The sequence below is a fragment of the Aplidium turbinatum genome, chromosome 8, assembly GCF_918807975.1.
Source record: "Aplidium turbinatum chromosome 8, kaAplTurb1.1, whole genome shotgun sequence".
NCBI lineage: Eukaryota > Metazoa > Chordata > Ascidiacea > Aplousobranchia > Polyclinidae > Aplidium > Aplidium turbinatum.
The window spans coordinates 30,969,389-30,989,990 of NC_137479.1; the positions used below are offsets into that span (position 1 = coordinate 30,969,389).

Genomic DNA, 20,602 nt, shown 5'->3' on the forward strand with positions numbered 1-20,602 from the left:
AGTTATCATTTTGTGTGAGCGAGGCAGTTTCTCAAATGTTTAGCTTTGACCATATTTTTGCTGTGATACTATATGATTCTTTAGCATTTCTTTTAATAATGTATTTTCTTATAGGCTTGAAAAGGGCTATATGACTAGCCGAAAACGTTCGCTTTTTGTTTTTTGTTTTTATAATGTTAAATGTAGTGTTGTTGCTGAGTTATGTCTGTTTATGGTTCACATTAGTAATCAGCAAAATTTGTAAAACTATTTCTTGAGTTTGCTGAAAAATTCTTCTTTTTTTCTTCATGGAGTTTACTTTCAAACGCTTGACTTTTCCTAGATCCATAGTTTAAACAAAATGCTCTTTAAGTTTTTTTGAGGTTGATACTTCTAACCATGTGACAATAAGCCTTAGGTTTGTTGTACTATTGTACGTGTCGTCATGTTTGGATGTGATAAAATTTAATTCAAAATAAAAAGCTTTGAAAATTTGCTTTCCACATTGGTTAGACTTAATCAAAAACAAAAGGGCTGAGCTGATTATTCTATTAACTTGTTAAATGAACTCATCACAATTAGATTACAATCAGGGCATGGGAAAAGGTTAAGGTTACAAATCCAAATCAGACTATAAAAGCAAAGGATGAATATTGATCAATAAAATTCTATTAAACCTTGTGTATGTTTGCATTGTTATTGTATTGTTCGCTTGTTTGTAACAAGATAGCATTGTCATTCACAATAAATACAACAAATACACGCAAAGTGTGGTGGTATTGTTGCATCAATTCTACAACTAGAAATGTCGGATTGTCGCAAAATTTATGAACAAATTAAAAAGTAAAAATAAGCAAAAAACAAAATGAATAATTGATGTGTGCGAGGCGAATTGCGTCTTTAAACACAGCCAACTAATTTCTTTACAATTTTCGCCAGCAAATACAAAAGAAAGTGGTCTCTCAGCTTAAAGACAATTTACATTGAGGCCCAAAGATCAAATTAAAAACGATTAAAAAGGATTTCCTGATGTCCAACCAGTTACCTTTCTCTACATATCATTAATTTTGTCTTATTGTTAAAGCAATTTTTATCTCTGCATTTATGATGGATCCGTAGATAAAGGTTAATTTTGATTGATTGTGAGAATCCTTATTCTCAGACTGTGAATGCCTCTTTGATAGTTTAGGATTTGAGCCGCTGACGCAGATCCGGCCACCAAGATTGACATTGTAAAGTTTCTGATTGCTGAAATACTATAAAATGGCAAAAATCTATTGTTGAAATGTTGTTGTTTGTGAGCTATTCCATCCACTTGGTGCCACTGAATGAAGAGCAGTTCTTAAATACGTTGCTCAAGCGCACACCCTGAGAATCAAACCAGCGCTGCTTTCTTATACATTGCTTCTACAAGTTGGACTTGAAACGAGAAACTGTCAAAGACACAAGAACATCGTTGGTAGCCGAAGTCAACTCCGTTGACTTATTTATGCAGTAGCCTAGTTTCTTTTGAGCAGCCATCTTTTAAAATTGTTGCCTGCTCAATATCAACTTTCAAATAGTCAAGAATTTTGGTTACAATACGTCAGGCCAAATAATAAATAAATCACGAAACACAGGTTCAGTTGCCTAGGATGACAGATTATAGGCGATATGACAAATAACTAATTTTGAAATATTTTTAAGTGCATCCGAAAAGTAACAAACAAGCTATATGCCGGACGGCTTATAGACTAATAATTCGTGAAATTAATTTTCTACAAGTCATAAAATATTTATTGGTTTGTTTTTTATATGATTGTAGTATTGCGAATGTGTCTGTCAAAAATTTCCCTTCTTTAACTAAAAAAAGTGGAAAGAAATGCATTTTGTTGGCGCAGAAAGGTCGCCAGGAGAATATAAATATTTAATTAAGAGCGAAGGCCAGTAAAATCTTCAAGGTGCTTTAGGTTTAGACCATTATTATAACTTTCCTGCGCGTAGCTGGGACTCCTCTATCGGAAATGAAATCCAGAACTTTATTTTTGTTTCTAACAGTTTAGTGAATTGTTCTGTTAATTATCACAAGCTATGTGATTGTTCTGCGACTAACTTCATATTTGAATCAAATGAAGTACAAATACATCAAATAAACTGTGGTTGTTATCTACAACCAATCACCAACCAGTTGCAGTTGCCATAACAAAGCCTCCGCATCTAGCAATGCTTCCGTTTTCTATTACATAAGCAAGTTTATCAATACAATATTACAACGATATGTTTTCATGGCTACAAACGGAGAAGAGAACACGGCTGATTGTGACGTCATATTGTGACACAATCACTGATGTTCATTGTCAATGCCGGCATGACAATGGATGCCCAATCAAGCAGAACGATCCCCGACGAGCAGACTTACCAAACTCTTGGATCTTCTTATGATCCGGAGATGGGACACTAACGATGCAGATACCAGTGATGACGAGAAGATTGAACGCCGCGCTTCCTACAATTGTGTAGAATCCTAAACTTCCACCAGGATCGCTTTCCCCGTTTATAAGTTCCCTGATCGTTTCCACGACAGCGAGGAGGATCTCCGGAGCGCTGCTTCCCAGCGCGAGAAGCGTCAGGTTCGCAACCGTCTCATTCCAGACCAGAACCTGACGTTTGATATTTTCCTTCTTTTCTTCATCCCAGACCACTATGGTCCTGCTTTTGCTCGTGATCACCTGCAAGGTATTGTGAACAATAAATCCATAAATTATTTGCAAACAGTTGCTTACGTTTATGACGCACAATCATTTGCATCATGAACATTTATGACATCTTTCCACACCACTTGTCTCACTCAAACTTGTACTCACGAGAATGCAAGAAGCAATAATTGTTAATTCGCGTTCTGTCATACAGACTGATGTTGGCCTAATGTGGCCAAGACTAATGTTTGGAATTTATATTAAAACATGGTGGCCAGTGTCGACTGCAGGATGCCCAAAAATGTGTTTTAAAATGGAACATAAATGTGAAAGAGTTGTTGTTAATTTTTTTTTAGACATCATAAGGGGGTAAAAACTCTTTCTTGGAAAAGTTATTTTTAATCGCTTAAAACCACCAAAAAAGTTATGTCAGTCTAAAAACATTGTATTTTAAAAAAGTGAGATAATATTGACAACCAAACTTCTTTGCTGCGTTGCTTGGTAGATCGTTCACTGCCCAATCCAACGTGTAAAACTTCACAAATAGCTGGTGATTGTGACAGTTTCAAGTGTAGGCCACATGGCTGATCAATCCGGAAACATTGTGAATCTGGGGTGGTAAAAGAATAGACCCTCGGCCCCAGAGGCTCACACAAAGAAGAAGAAAGAAAGCGTGTGCTAAGTAAGTTTGAATGGGACTGACACAATTTCTAAAGTTGTTTTGACACATTTGAATTATAGACTTGAGCTTAAAACAACATAACAATGATGCTATTGAATTAGTCTGTGTAGGGTTAATGGTTACTTCAAAAAGCCAAGTTGTTTGATCATAATGGAGAAAAGCGTGTAAGTCGACTTTATCCTTTACATGGCACGATGTGGCATTAGCTATTTAAGTCAAACTTTCGGGAAACGTTGCGCTTACTTAAAAAATTATCCACATGATTTTCTCAGACCAGGTGGGTGAAGGGTTTTAAAAGAGATTTTTATACTTTCCAAGTATATGAACGTGATATTGATACAAAGCATTCAAAAAGCATAAACTTTTACACTTTGACATTTCCCAGTTGAATGCCGAAAAGTTTGGATATTTATCAAGATTATTGGACTTATCTGGCAATGGTTGCAACGTTTATATGATGAAAGCGAAAGTGAAAGCAAAAACATACCAGTTGCTTTACAAGTTTAAAAATAGTTTTAAAAGTTATTTTAGAATTACAATAATAATACAATAGGCTACATTAATTACAATACAATAATAACAGTCCGCCCCGTTAGCTCAGTGGTTACGCGCCCGGCTCAAAATCACGCGGCGCTGGTTCGACTCTCGGGGTGACTGCTTTCCATTCAGCGGCACCTAGTGAATGGAATAATTCCCTGGCAACAACACTTCAACAAAAGGAAAACTTCACTCTGTCAATCTCGGTAACCGGCCTTGCGTCAAGAGCCTCTGCAAGTATGCGAAACTACCAGGAATAACATATCAAGGCTTTGTCAGTCCGAGGATAAAGATTCAAAACCAACCAACCAAACCAAACCAAAAAGTATTCAATTAGTAGCCTACAAATATGGCCAAAATTGATCGGACTGGATAACTAAACAAAAATTACAAGATAGATAAAAACAAGCATAAATTTTGTCATGAGAGAATGCCAAACTGGCAACAGTGTCAGCGGGAAGATTTTCCTTTGAACATCTGGCAACCCTGAATTTTATGCACCTAAAGCAATAATTACCTCTATACTGGTCATGAATGCGTCACTGCCGATTGCTACTCCAATGAAAAAGTACATCAGAGCAATAATGTAAAGGAAACCTCTCAATGCAGGAGACCACAGATTCTCCCCTGGGAGTAAGATCCAACTTCTGCAATAGCCGCTGGTGAAGTTGCCCGTGGAATCCACAGGAGCGTATTCAACAATGTATCCATTGTCAAAGTTTTCAACAACAGGAAGGACGGACATGGTGATCTTCGTTTGTTACGTTTCTTGAAAGTTTATTCCTGACTGTACGTTTCTCTAAATTCCTGGTTATCCTTTTGTAAGACAATTAGTTACATTGTCGGGACTTCATGCAATAAAAGACTTGTCCATTATCGCTTCCAGACTTCCTTTAAAGTTTTCAGCTACGAGATAACAGACTTAACCCTACCTTAAACTCTGAAAAGTTGGATAAAAAGTATCAAATGCTTATGCTTGAAACTTAACATATCTGCAAGCGTCAGAATCATACTCTCCTCATACAGAGCTCGACCATGTAACAGATGGGAACTAATTATTTGATTACCTTCCCAATGGGAAGGTAATCAAATAATTGTAAATCTTTGAAGAAACTTAACAAATGCTTTTGTGACCATGGCCGTAGTCTAGTCTACGAAAAGCTTACTGTCGCTGCGAGTAAGCGCTTTTTGTTATCATCTTTCCTTCGTATCTCTCAGTGTAGGGCCTAATATTTTTCTTTTACTTTATTTATGGGCAGAAGTCAAAACAAAAAAGCAACCTTGCCTTCTCTTTTATAAATAGAAGCCTTACAAAAACTGATCGCTTTAAACTGTTTGAAAGTTAGATTTGTATGATTTCAAACAAGCTCAAAATAAGCATTTTAGACCAAACTCAACTGACATTGTTTTTATTGTTATTATTAGATACAGTAAAGTTTCGACTAAAAAAATGACACCTCTGACAAATTGTTATGAAATGTGAACCTTGTTTCCTGTTAATTTTTATTTCCAAGGCCGTGCATTTCCGTTTCTAATTGGAAAAGAGCTTAGAATATTATAAGAGAGAAACAAGAAATTCGATGGACAACAGTTCATCACATTGGGTGCGAGTTCTTCGCTAATATATTGAACAAACAAGCAAGGACAATAAGATCGCGCGATGTAGAAGACATCAATCGATAGCTTTGCTTATTTTGCGAGTAATTTAGTCCTTTTTATATTAATTTGACAATGAAATATCAATTTAATATAATTATGATGTTTAAAGGAGTAGCACTGGATGATCAAACGGTCTTTCGCTGCTCCTGGCTAATCAAATTGAATTATTCAACATTGAGCCTAGCCTCCTTACGCGTTTCTCTATGCTTGTGAATTGTATGTTATTGTGATGTAAGCTTATTGTGTACCGTACTAATATAGAATTTGATGGGAACATAAAGTTATTTCTCTTTAATAGATTAAAGTTGTTTTTAACATGATAACGACCACGCAAGGACGCAAGATAGTTTTTTAAAACGTGTTTTAAATTGGCAATGAGGAAGTTGGATGCAATGCAACAAAAAGCCAATAGAAATTTGTTAGATTTTAAACTTTACCAAACTTGATCTTCAAACTGTAACGCTTATCCTCATGATGAGAATCTTTCCATCAATAAAACAATGAATAGATTTATTTGCTTATTGCTCCACCGCTGTTAAGACTTTCAGCGACAAAGCTTTCTTAAATCACATAAACGACGTTACCACTTCATGACTTTGGCCACACCTCCAGGTAGCCATACTCTGGCTTATTACCATAGTAACACCCGACTGGGAGTCAAACACAGACCCACAAGCACACTGACCGCTTGAAGATAGTTCTAACTTATAAACTAATCCAATCTTGGATAAGTTCAAATGGAAAAGAACCCAATCTTTGTGTCCATTGCCACTAAATGCTTTCACAAGACACAACTGTATGTTTTTAACGGGATTCGAACTAACCACCTTTCGAACGCCATTCACACGATCGCTAGGCTAGGTAGACGAACATCACGACTGACTAAAGTTTAAATTGGCGCTTTTATCGAAGCTTGCTTGGCTAAACATTTGTGGTAGGCGACATTTGCAACTGATATGGACTTGGCAACTACTGTACTTACTGTAAAAAAGTATGCTTTCTTTTTTTAATTCGCTACTCGCTAGACAAAACATATTTAAGTTTACACAAGCCATGTCGTGAAATACTTTTGAAAGAAATTGTTACGCTGCGAGGACAATCCTGCTTCGTTGACAAGAATACATTTTAGATATTTAATACTTTGTCTCAAATTACTTTCGAAAGGGTCTGATGATGCTGACAACGATCTGTTCAAATGTAGCTTGATTATCAAAATCAACCTCATCTCCCAACAAAGACTATAGGGCAGCCATTTGTTCTTTCCACTCAACCGTGCACAAAGAGCAGTTGAGAAAATAATTTGGGCCCGGTACCTATGCGACTTTCGCCAAATCAAAACATTTATAAAAAAAAACGCACCATAGCCAAAAAGTACGCGGTAGTTTCTTGGTAGATTTTGACATTCAAGCTACATTTGAACAGATCGTTGTCAGCATCAGAAGACCCTTTTGAAAGTAATTTGAGTAGTTAAAGAATACGCGGTAACTCTCAGGCCCTTGAAATCACACCGGGTCCAAACGTACCCACTATCAACGCTGCTACGCACATCGATGGAGGGTGGTAACTTCTTCCTACGAGCGTGGGGCTCGGAAACAAACCATTTCTGCAGAAAGTCCACGTGCCCCAGATGGGGAGACCACAACTGGTTGCTCTCCGGTAACCTCTCAGGGGAAACACCGACATGGGTTGGTGAAAGACGTTCGGATGCACATCAAGATTGATTCATCATGTCACGCATGCACGCGCGAGCAATCTTTGTGTGGTGAGACTTTGTCTACACAGCTGCTTGAAACGCAGTCACAGAATAAAAACCCTTCTATTAAAGCTGCGTGGTTGCCCGCTGCGTAGTTTTGTGGCAGCATACAAACACATCGGAGTTCGCGCCAAGGTTTTATTAAAAAATTTCAAAAAGCTAAATGTAATTTCCGCGTCTTGACATTGATGCAACAAAGCTGGACGTCGAAAAAACATAAATACGGAAGTAAACAGCTGAGCTAATAGTGTAACACAATGCAGCAGCAGAGGAAAGAGGAGATGATCTTGTCAAGCCTAGCTCTCCATGGCAACCGCATCCCCGGACCCCTTCACTTCGTTGAACATGAATTCCTCCTGGTATTCCTTGAGGAAAGTTGTGGACCTTGATTCATCGATAAAGAGGGAATACACTTTCTTGACATCTTCCACAGATACCTCGGTGCCCTGCAACGAAGAGATGATAATTGTATTATCTGCTCCATACTCGTGGGAATACTGTTCAGCAAAGGCGGGCCGGGAGACATAAACTGGCCACCTTACTCTCTTTTTTCCGAAGCCTTATTGTGATAAAAACCTCCCCGAAGCTCAGTAAATGAGTATGGGATCACCTCTATATTCGTTGGGCGGTCTACAGCGCAGGTGGAGGAAACACATTCATTCTCGAATCCGAATAACTTCTTTTAAAGCTTAATCCTGGAAGTTTTGCAAACTTATGGAAGCTTTGAACTAGCCACGCAAGTCTGGTCACCGAGATTGACAGTGCAAGGCATGTGCTGGTACTCCAGTAGCTATTGCCTCACAACTATTTCATCAAGTAGTTTTTAACTAAACGAAAGCATCGAAACAGAGACTTATACTTAATGCAAGCAAAGTGCTTACTCGAAGACAAATCATAACTTTGCAATAAAATTGACGAAAGTAGGTTTGGTTTTTTAATGTGACCAGCTGATATTAATATTAGCAGTCTCATAATGCAATGCTTACTTTTCTTTTCCTACAAACGAGTGAGGATGCTGTAATCAATTGCATGGAGTATCTCAAGGAAGTCTCCATCCCAATGCGAGTTAACACCGCAAGAGCTTGCTCTTCAACCTCCACATCTTCCTCCTCGCACCGAATCTGCAGGATCTGGAAGCAAAGAAAATGTTAAATGTCTGTGCGCTTCAGCGTTTAACACTTATTTCAAATGAATAGGAAGACATCGCAGCGGTAAGAGATCAAATCCACACCCACGTCAGTGCTTCACTCATCGTACCATAGATCGTGATTGGGCTCCACACGTTTGGTTGATTTGGAAGCTAAGCAGCTAATGAATCTGATTAGTCACACTGACATGGAGTGGTGCCTACATCATTATGGCTGCTAACAAGCTCGCTCGATACAACGAAGATACAAAAATATCGTAGCTCAACTATCCCTGATACAACAGAGGTGACTGGCGATAGACGACACCAACATAGTTGACACCCGTGAAAACTACACCACCTGCTTTGTCTCCTTCTCCGTGTAGGGAGTTGTAGTGATGATGAGGAGTCTGTCCAGGAGATCCACCGGGATGCCATGAGGACTCTGGTAGTTTGTTCCACGGATCCTGTATCCGGAAGCATCATTGTTACCAAAACAAATCAATGAAAAACATGTGAAGCATCTTCAGCTTTCACTAAATCATCAGCGCACGTTGCCATGAAGATGAATACACAACGCCAGGTAACGGTAAGCAATATTGGCAGAGTTAGTGGCGAACTCGTCCGCATGGTGGCAAAGCGCGCTCAGTCAAGGGAATGAAATCACCAGACATCTTATATCTTCAGATGTTTGCCAAGCGAGTTGTGGCCTATCGGACTACAACAAGTCTAGATGTCATATAGGATGCGCGTCTTCGCACAACGATTGAATAAAATGCTGACGTCCATGGGTCAAAGATCATCGCAGCATGACAAGTAGTTCATCCTCCGTTACGTGAAACAGACAACACGAGACCAACAAACACCAACGTATAGAGCACAATAAACAAGTGAGTCTAGTCCAACGACCTTGTGATCCCCCGGTTGGTGGCCATGATGAGCACAGGAGCCATGTCACTCTCCAGGAGTCGGTTGAGAAAGGAGAAGCATTCGATGTCCAACATGTGGACTTCATCAATGAAGAGGACACCTTAAACGTAGCTCTATTAAGTATTTGTCATCGCTCATCGATGTTCAAAGTGTTACAAGTTTTGCGCTTCAGGAGCAATACGTGAAAGTGGGGTCTCGGATTAAACCGCGCAATGCTAAGACGCTAACACGCTTTGCTATGACGCGTCATGGTGGTAGAAATCCTCTGAAAACTTTTGGCACACCGTGCCGGCCAATCACATTCGTTCTTCGCGGTCGTTGTCTTAAAAGCTACATAGTAATCCACTTCGCTAAAAGTCATCCTCGGGAGTGAAGCAAAATAGTTAGAAAAGCTCACCAGGGATGATCTCGGCTTTGCCTTCTTCCCTCCACTCTGCCACCTTCGAGTTGATCTGTTCTCTCACTTCGCTTTTGATCTCACCAGTATCGCCTGGACAACAAGTCACATCGTGTTTACTTGGAATCATTGGGTTCATCGTGAGGCAGTGCTGACAACGATAGTCATGGAATGCGACAATGGAAACACTGGTCGCCAGAGCTTAGATGTTTTGCAATTAAACAATTCTGATGAAATCAAAGTATATAAGTGGGGTAAACTTTTATAAAAGTCCCTGGTTTGTGCACTGAAGGATTCCGCCCAATCTTATACGCTTTAACCGATGCTATCGACTACATAGCCGAGTGGTGAGAGCCCTGGAACGGCACTCGAAAGACGCAGGTTCGACACCGCTCAAGAGCACGCGGCTGTGTCTTTGGCAGGATACTTAAAGTCATGTCTGAAGGTGGACACGAAGATTGGCTTTCTTGCCTTCCCGTCCACTTAATCTAAATCTTCAACCACCAGGTGTAAGCCTAGATACGACATAATAATAACAACCGATGCTGATAAATATTCTAGATGCACGTATGCTAAGTCTGAGACAAATATTAAAATAATGAAATATCTATTAAAAGTCTTTTGAGATGCACCAGAGAACAAAGCGAGGAATCCTTGCGTTCTGCTATTGATGACGTCGATCTCATGAATGGTGACGGTGTGAACGACCTCCTTCCTCTTCTGCAGCTCCCCCTCCGGACACTGCACGAACCGGGTCTGGGAGTCTGTGGCGTCATAGTCGCGCGCTCGAGTGAAGGAACGACCGAGCTTGGAGATCTTGCCGGTCGCTTTGTCGATCGTGATGATATCCCTGTGCGAGGTACAACCAAGGTATTGAAGGTTGTCATGTGCCATCTGGTTGCATATTATCCTCAGCGTTTAACGCGAATTCACCGGACATTATTACCACTGATATGGACGCGGTTAATATTATGACGTGAATCGTGACCGCTACACCAATTGGTTATTGAGGAAGGAAAAAGGTGCAGGGAAAGAAGGAGACGAATATGTGGAGATGAGGTAAAACAGTGGGCAGACTTGTCAAGCATCGAAGAAGCAAAAAGAATAGCGGAAGAACATGTGCAAGCAACTGACAGCCAACCTTCGACTCAGAGACGGGACATGATGATGATGATCACACGCCACGACGACATTCATAGGAAAAATAGTCAAGCTATTTTCTGTATGAAAAGTGAAATTGATCAACATTACCCTGCTTGTATTTTCTCCTTGGTAATTTGTTCAATCATCTTTTGGCCAAGATCAAATATTGTTTCCATGTCCGTGGTCTTCAGTGTCAGCTTTCCAATCTTAGCTCCCTGTAAATAATCCGAAATGACAAATCAAAATTAATCACATTTCACGATTCTCTAAATCAGGACCATGTTTTCACACAAATTTTGATGAACTGTCAACGAGATGACATCATGGTCTTGCAGGAAGAACGCAACTTACCGTCCCAGTGGCTGGACGTTCGACGCTCACTTCTACAACCTCTCCTTCAATCATTTCGGTTTCCTCTTTGATTCGGACTCCAATTGACTTGCGGAAAGCCTGTGCACCGATTCATTAAAAATGAATTGAAAAAAAAAGTAATGCAACATCTTCCAATATAAAGTTAGCTTGTATATTGTATAAATATAGATAGTTTCAGTTTATTTATTTTTTCTGCTGGCGAATAAACAAAAATAATTCGCACAGCAAGGATGGCAGCGAAAGACCAAAAGGTCACCAAAGTCAGCTGCCACCCGAACATATAAGTAAAACACAACATTTAAAGAACATTATACAGTGAAACAGCAAAAACAAAGCAGCATAAAGACTACACGTATGTGCAAGAAGACAAGCAGATGCTATGTTTTAGGAGTGATTACAGTACAAATTTTTGAAGAAACATTTATAGTTATATTTAAAAGTAGTGTGCGATGTTTCTTTTAGTGCTTTTGGTATCTGATCCCATAGTAACACTCCATTGAAATTTGAAACATAGCATCTTCTTACCAAAGTTTGATTTTATAGATGGCAAATATAAATCATTATTTTACTGGTGAATTTCATTGCACAAGCAAAGCAGTCAGTGTACAAGTACACAAGCAAAATAAGGCCCATGGCAGCAGTTTGTGCACATATTAAACATGAACTTTGCAGTCTCTAATTTAATAATTTATCTTTAATTTTGAGCACATTTATAGCTATAGGGCTTCACAAAAAATATGGTGTGGTGTGAGAAACAACCAGTTCAGAAAAGTAAGATGGTTAAAAGCAGAGCTACATCAAACTGGCAAAAAAGATAGCTCAGGAAGATATAACTTTACATTTTTTATTTTACTAAGCTCAATATCCTAAAGCAGGGGTCACCAACCTTTTTTCACGCAGGCCACTTTAGCACTAAGGAGAGCTGTGGCGGGCCGCACTAATAAAATTTTAGATAGGCTGACTCTTATGCTAGAAAAGAACGCACTTCGTACCCAGCGTTACATGTTGTTAATATTTATCTTAGAATATCGCAGCAACAAAATTAGTCGAACAACGCTACTGCCAGGTCAAGCTCCTTTAACAACACTTTTGACTTCTTTAACAATGCCTAATAAAAGAGGGCACTTGTTTTGCGCACTTATGGCGAGGCGTGCGGTTTCATCAGAATATTCATTGCCAAGCAAGAGTGGTGTTGTCACTTCGCTTCACAAAAGATATCTTGCAGTTAACAGTTTCAGTAAACAAGGAAATGTTTGACACATCGCAATACAGGCAACAATAGCCTAGTGACCTGCAAACATATCAGCGAAAAATAGGCTCCAAAAACAGGAAGAAAGAAATTAGGCACCATGAAACAAACGCTTGCGGAAATCACCAAAAAAACGTTTCTATTGTAACTCATGAACAGTGTTCCTTCTAAAAAAGCCATGAGTTGGTTTTTCATCCTGTTTGTGAGAGTAAAATTGTCTTTTGTTTGATTACACTGGTCTGCAAAGAAAGAACTCGTTTTTGCTCCATGAACTTTGGAAACTGATTTAGAGTAATTTGGGGTGCTGAATCCGAATCTGGCCTCAGATTTATACTATTACGTCAGGTTTGTGAGATATGATAACAACAATTGTTAGTTTTGTCAAAAGTGGAAGATTTGGCGTTGCGTTTACCACCAACATATGCAGTGCTATAACGAATGGTTAGTGTTAGACAGGCCAAAACAGCCTAAAATCCCTAAATAATGTTACTGGACAAGCATTGCTATAGGCCTGCTTAAATCTTTGTGGATTCATGCAAAATATTAATGGGGGAGGGGGTCAGTTATACTTTCAACCTCCTTTTTAGCTTGTTTTTACTGCCTTGTTAATAATGTTGCTAAAAGAACAAATTGGTATCAAAATTAAGTTGGTGGGTGTATTTCAGCTACAATGCTCCACATGGCCTGGATTTCTGGATATATATAGCACAATGTGTATGTGCAATTTATAAACGTAACGTCAAATCTTCCACTTTTGACAAAAGTAACAATTTGTTGTTATCATATCTCACAAACCTGAGATGATAGGATTAATCTGAGGTCAGATTCGAATTCAGCACCCCAAGATTACTCTAAAGCAGTTTTCAAAGTTTACAGAGCAAAAATCGTGTAGACCAGTGTTAGACAAATGTCACTTGCGGTGCTTATCAGCATGCCAAGAATTGTTGATTAACAATATTTTGCAGACATTCATGCTCCTTAACTCCTCAAGAAAAGTACTTTTGGTTATACTTGTATGCTGATACCTTCTGCAGGCCGCATGCAGCCGCCAGTTGGTGACCCCTGCCCTAAAGGCTTAGACATGTATACAACATTTTCTTGAATAATAGCCTAACAATTATCCAAACCTAATTTCCTCATCCACATTGTTCAAACCTGGGTCAATGCTTCTGTTTTGCTCATTTCCAACGAAAATATCTCACTTCCAGCCATAGCTTGGAATGGAGCATCACGACTCATTGCCTGAGACATTCCCATGGCGATGGCAGTCTTTCCAGTTCCAGGTTGGCCAGCTATCAACAATGCACGCCCAGCAATTTTTCCTTCCTGTACCAATAATTAACGTAAGTTTTGTATTCTGACTTGTGCGTGGTGATGAAAAACTTGATGAGCTACACAATAAGACGTAAACCTAAGATTTTTTTGATGGACAAATAATACATGATCAAGACATAGTCGTAATCTCGCTGTGTAAATCATACACACAACCTTTTAGCATATAATGCTTCAAATTAAATGATTTTGTTGCTACACTTGATTTTAAAGCTTTCGTAGAGAATTTGCTTTGTTAAACCATTTGTCTGTGGTTTAACACTTGATTTTGTAAAAAATACAACACTCAAACATCGTTGCTGCATACAACTGGAAATTTAGGTTTATAATTATACTGAGAATATATCAGAATAATTTCTACTCAATAAATTTATTGGCAAGATTAAAATGACATTAGTATGTTCTTCACTGCAACATAATATGAGCGTCAAGCTTTTCTGCTCAATGGAGAATGGCATTTTCTTCTTGTTGTAAATGTGGTGCTAAGAAACAGACCGCAGACCACGTCATCTTCAACCTACTCAACCAAGTGGAGGTCTGTGTGTCTTGGATGATAAACCCAAACATTGGCTTCTCTTTCTTTACAGTATAGCCATGGACCATGATAAAGCTGCAGCAGTAAAAGGATATAAAAGGATAGACCCTCAGCCCTAGCAGCTTAAAAAATCAATACAAATTTTAGTGGTCACTTAGCATCCAAATACATATAAAACTGTGAATGTGATTGCAGCCAAACTAAGTCATCTTACTTTTATCATTTCTAATATGACACCAGCAGCTCTCCTTGCAGCAAGTTGTCCAACCATCCCCTGCGAGACTTGCCTGGGTTCAAGATCATCATTCAATCCGAGGCCACGCACATGCGAATGCGCCCCAATACGCTCCAACCGCGTTACCTCTCGAACCTCTTGAACTTTATTGACAGTACTGGTAGCCTGAATACATTTTACAATAGAGTTTAGAAAAAGTAAGTACTGGTACAATAAAATAAATTAAAGCAAAACTCAATCTATAGCGACGCATTAACTTTAGTGAATCATAATAGGTGTGCTTTGCAGATTTTTAATTTTGTTCAAGATTACTGCATGCCTGATAATTTGGTATGATTGTTTTTGAATGGCCAACAAAAATAAAAAACTTAGTATATAGGCTACGGTATTAAAGATGCAAAATACCTTTGCAGCATAGGCCTATGTTATGAATTTTTACCCTTTGACCAAGAAAGTCTCTGTAAGAACCTTTTCTGATTACTGACATATCATACTTCCTCAGGGCTGCAATTTTTGCTATTTTCGGTGACGAGGTCACTCGACACGCGCCATCACTATTCGACAAACGCCGTGCCTTACAGAAAAAAAAAAAAAAAAGGAAAATAAAAAGGAAAAAAAAACTGAGAGAGGACTAAACATCGTCAGGTCGAGAAACAATCGGGGGGGGGGCATCACGTGATCCAATCATAAAAGTGCTGACTTACGTAAACTTTCCTTGGCCAGGTACTTCAAAGCAAGGTCTAAAAGCGACGCTTCACACGAGAAACTCCCAAGGCGTCAGCGCCGCTATTTTGAACACTGCGGGAGAATGCTTTGATCAAAGTTCCAACGTCTGGCATCAAACATTTTGCAACACACGTTTCGTGCTATTCGACACAACGGGTTTCTTTTATAGATGAAATAACCTAGGCTACGTTGAGTTGTCAACGTCTATGCCAGTTTGTATTTCGCCGTTTGAGCTAATTAACAATATTGCTCTGGTGAAATGACTGTTAGATACTTGCTATGAAAGTTTTTCACATGTAGAAAACAGCCTAGTTTCCGACCAGATGTTCAGAAATGCAGATGAAAAAAGCCGCTATTTTTATGGAAAGGAACATTTTGAACACTGCGGGAAAATGCTTTGATCGAAGTTCTAACGCCTGGCATCAAATATTTCGCAACACACGTTTCGTGCTATTCGACACAACGGGTTTCTAACTTTCTTCGAAGTAGGCTACTTTTACTTGTCAACGTCTATGCAAGTTTGTATTTATGTCTGACTTATGCACTTGTTGTTCCAAGAATGGAGAATTTTTTTGCAATGTGAATAAAGAATAGTAGACAGATAAACACGGTTGCAACTCGACTTCCTTCCACTAAAAGGGTTTCTGTGATTACGTAATGGGCGATTTTGCACTTGCATTCACAAAAGCACACAACCTAGCTAGCAAAACCCGTCGTTTTTACATTGATGTAGACGTTGAATCGAAAAAACGAGAAGCGGAAAATATACTAGAGTAGTCTATCACGACCGCACTGTTTGATTTGTTGTGATGTAATAATACCAAAAGTAGCGATACGCACGCTGTTACGTTAATTCACCTTAAATAACTCAGGGAGGAAAAGTAAGTTAATTTTGGGTTACCTTTAAAGTAAGTTAACAGCACAAATCGATTTAAATTTCCTGGAGGGTTATATTGCGTAGGCTACCCAGACAGCAAAAATCATCATTTTACATTGATTCAACGTCTACAGACGTGAAGTCAATGCAAAAATAACGAATTTTGATGCCTGCGTATCACTGTCCAAGACGAAATTTACGTTTGTTTTACATTAATTCGACATCTAGCGACGTTGAATTGAATTATCATAAAATAACGTTAATTGTTCAACCAGGTACCGGTAACAAATTAATAGCTCACTGCGAGATGATTGCCTCGATTGACGTTTACACTAACATAATTTCGGCACAATTGGGACACTGCGAGCAAACACGAGTCTGTTTTATAAAGAACTAGCTGTCAGAATCGGAATTATCAGATACTGCATCGGAGGATGAGGTTGTCGCTTCGTCACTAGAATACTTGAACACGCAAAACTGCCCGTTCATGAACGCGCGATGCCATATGATCAGAAGCATTACTTTACTGCCCAAGAACCATTTATCGAATTTTGTACTACTTTTTTAACTTGACCCCGTAGCTTTTCTAATTCCAATTTGTTTCCGTCATAAAATTCTTTACAAATTTTGCAAAATACCACACTAACTTTTCCTTCTGTTTGATAATCTATAGCAGGTAAATTCTACTTTTTAACTGTATCTTCTTTCACTATAATTTATATTCGCAACGACATCGGTAAACAATAAGCATTCGATGAAAAATTAACTTTTGCATAACAATAAGCCAGTATTTATAAGGGTGCAAACTTTTTACAGTTCACAAGAGCATTGTCAGCGCATAAAATAGCTTGCGTGATGCTCTGGGCTACCGCCGTGTGACACGCGATGAAGAAACGCATAAAATTTCATTTGATTAAACATTAAAGCATACGGCGATTGCCGCCGCAATCCAAGGCTTGTTGATTTGGCGACGGCAATATTTTTGCCGTTGTAGATACAAGCTAATTTCGAGGGCTGTATGTATGTCCGGTAGGTACATAACTTAGCGCTTGATACTCCTTTGCAATCACTCAACCAGCGTGCGATTAAAAGCTTAAGTAAGTGACTCTGATACCACACAACTTGTGCGGTAACTCGCGGCCAAACGCTTATAACCTGACTCCTGTGATGTCATATTACTATTCGACAATTTGGTATTACAATAAGAAAGAAAATACCCAAGGAAAATTCACTTTCGCTCACACGACACGCAAAAATAAACTTAAAGAAAAAAGCCTGTGAAACTTTGCACAGCAGAAAATAGTAGCGTTAGTGTAGAAATTTTCCGACTCTTCCCCAGAGTATTGTGACGCAATAAGCCACACGACCTCGTTCGGGGGAAGTTAATCAGTTATGTGACATATTGACCAGCTACATGGCGCTTTGACTCTTCAAGCGCAAATCGTTGGTCTGATGAAAGCCTTTCAGAGTGACTTTACTGATATTTTAAAAAGCCTTCTAAAACCGTAGTTATAGCTCTGAAATGGCGAAGAATTATTATCAAGATAAAGTGATTAAGCATGACGATTAACGGCTAAAACTGGTGTGTCCGCCGTGAGACTTGATTTGTCCGCCGAGATAACTGCTCAGACCGGACACGTTTGTCTGCCGTCAACAAAAACGAATTTCGAGGCCTGTAGGCTACTTCGAATTATATGCTAGTCACTTTGAACTTTAGCTCTTAATACGCGATTACGCGTAGATACTAAATTGAGCAAACTGCACCTCGTTATTGACACTCCCAAGAAAAAACAAAGCAGAAGAAATCAAGAAAAACGTTTTTTAATCATTGTTACTATGCTTCAATGGCACCATGCTGGCGTTTATTAGCTACCGTACTTCTGTTTCTTTTGTTATCTTAGGAGCAGCGCTCTTGTTGCAACAAGTACCGTAGATCTTTTAATTGAGATCGATCCGCAATGAAGGTCAAACTAACGCAAATTTTAACTTACAAACATTTGCTTTAGGATTTTTTTAAAATAATTTGTGGGGGGGCAACCACCCTGAGCTGAATTCACGGGGGGCACCGCCCCTCCGGAGTCGGCGCCTGTGGTAGAAGAACCACTGACGCAAGCACTGATTGACAAAGCAAGGTTTCCATCCATTAAGTGCCGCTAAATAGAGAGCAGGCCTTAGTATGCATTGCTCAAGTGCACACCCCAAGAGTTGAACCAGTACCGCTTGATTTTGAAGGGCAGTGGCTATTTGACCGGCGCCGGTCTTTGATTCTGAAACACTATTTGACTGGTCATGACGTCACTATATAGGCATTTTTTTCTTTTTCTCTTTCAAAGCAAAAGACGAGAAGAGTGCCTATATAAGTTCTAAATTCAACACTTATGTTCAACTAATTCTGTGGCGCGTAGGATACGTATCGGGTTGATGCTCCAGAGGGAATGAGTTTGATACTTCGTGGAAGCATTTTTTTTTTAAAATTTTTAACTAAATTTTGACCCGAAGTGACTCCGTTAGGCTTCTGCATTTTTGTGGTCAATTTTTAATTTGAGTAGCCTACAGCCCAATTTTTTATGTCTTTTCAAATATGAGTAATAAAGTTAGAGTTTTTTAATTTTCTTGCATTTAGGAATTTCTCCAAACGACGCAAAAATATAATGCGTCGTTCGGCAAACACGGTCACATCCTCTTATGACGAACGAAAAATTATCCCGAGAAATTCTTAAATTCAAGAAAATTAAAAAATAAAGTTAAGTAATAAAGTTAAAGTTCTTAATTTTCTGGAATTTGAGAATTTCTCTGGGTAATTTTCCGTTTGTCATTACATTTTTGCATTGTTTGGCAAACACAGTCACATCCTCTTATGACGAACGGAAAATTATCCAGAGAAATTCTTAAATGCAAGAAAATTAAAAAACTCTAACTTTATTACTCATATTTGAAAAGACATAAAAAATTGGGCTGTAGGCTACTCAAATTAAAAATTGACCACAAAAATGCAGAAGCTTAACGATTGAGTCACTTCGGGTCAAAATTTAGTTAAAAATTAAAAAAAAAACGCTTCCGCAAAGTATCGAACTCATTCCCCCTGGAGCATCAGCCCGATACGTATCCTATGCGCCACAGAATCAGTTGAACATAAGTGTTGAATTTAGAACTTATATAGGCACTTTTCTCGTCTTTTGCTTTGAAAGAGAAAAAAATGCCTATATAGTGACGTCATGACCGGTTAAATAGTGTTTCAGATTCAAAGACCGGCGCCGGTCAAATAGCCACTGCCATTTTGAAGCTTATTCGTTCATGAAATCATGTGCTAACCAACTGAGCTAACAGAAAGGTTTTGATAAAATAAAGCCTACTATCTTTAGTTTAAAGAATCGTTATTTACTAAATGCAATGGAACAAAGACAACGAAGTAACAACATAATTTTGACAAAACCTGCTCATAGTTAGCAGTGCTCAATAATACCATGATACAATTACTTACAGCCATTATTACAGTTGTTCTGGTTGTTAAATATAAGGACTAGTTGTACCCTTTAACAGTTTCAAAAACACAAAACGTTCTGTTGGTTGAGGAACGTTGTGAGTGCAGCTAAACTTTACTTCCTCAAACAAAAATTTAACCAGTCACAAAATTCAATTGCCAACTGAAACAAAATTCATCAACAAACTTGAATTTTTATCAGTGGAAACATGTGCCTATTTACACAACGGTTCAATAATTTGATATTATACAAGGAATGAAATTATTTGTCACAATTTTTTTCGCAATTAAAAAAAATGTTCTCAACGAACTGGTTGTTGTTCTTCAAATTTTTCTGAAACAATTAAAATCAATCAGGGAAAGGATGTGATGATTGATGATATGTGCACATCAATGCTGTGCTGTGCACACATAATAGGTAGCTGGAAAAAAACTGTTGCGTTGTAGAGAGAAAGAGAGGTTAGAAGTCAATACATATCGGAAGATAAGCCAAAAACAAATTAAGGCCATGTAGGTTATGTGTTGGCTGCTAAAAGTAACGTAAAAGTTAGCTTTCAACAAAGAAATCAGCGGATTTTCAATAAATTTACTTTCGCTAACGAGTCCGCTAAAATTTCTAAATGTTAGAGAAAATTCTAATCCGCTAACTAAAGCGTTAGCTTCGCTAATCAGCGGAACTGTGCCCTTTACTCTGTGGTGCCCCGGACTTATGTTTCGGAGGGGGCCACGTTCTTTGTTGCTACGGCCCTGTTGGCTACAGTGTGATACCGGTAGGCTACTGGGTAAGTTTAAAAAGTTAAATTTGTCAAGTTTGTCATGTAATTTTGTTGATTGCTTGACTTCTACAATCGTAAAGATATTTTCGGAGTTTGTCAATTTTAACTTACGTAATCACTTGCCTTTTCTTTTATTTT

General features: G+C 38.7%; 2 protein-coding genes across 2 annotated transcripts in view; both read right to left on the reverse strand.

Moving 5' to 3' along the window:
- Positions 1-4,795, reverse strand: part of LOC145775488 (sodium/calcium exchanger 3-like) — a 29,335-nt gene extending 24,540 nt beyond the window's left edge. The window contains exons 1-2 of the mRNA XM_082586784.1: positions 4,391-4,795; positions 2,378-2,687 (exon numbers count right to left, since the gene is read on the reverse strand). Of these exons, the coding sequence (XP_082442910.1) occupies positions 2,378-2,687; positions 4,391-4,618 (538 nt within the window). The 5' untranslated portion in view covers positions 4,619-4,795. The remainder of the gene's footprint in view (positions 1-2,377; positions 2,688-4,390) is intronic.
- A 2,614-nt stretch (positions 4,796-7,409) lies between these two features.
- Positions 7,410-19,856, reverse strand: LOC145775221 (ruvB-like 2). Its single transcript, XM_082586472.1, has 11 exons — positions 19,689-19,856; positions 14,584-14,769; positions 13,658-13,828; positions 11,233-11,331; positions 10,990-11,096; positions 10,371-10,588; positions 9,739-9,831; positions 9,321-9,441; positions 8,773-8,878; positions 8,272-8,415; positions 7,410-7,731 (listed from the first exon to the last, which is right to left on the reverse strand). Exons 1-11 carry the CDS (start codon positions 19,692-19,694, stop codon positions 7,582-7,584), a joined length of 1,401 nt encoding a protein of 466 aa, XP_082442598.1. The 5' UTR covers positions 19,695-19,856; the 3' UTR covers positions 7,410-7,581.
- Between the last annotated feature and the right edge of the window lie 746 nt (positions 19,857-20,602).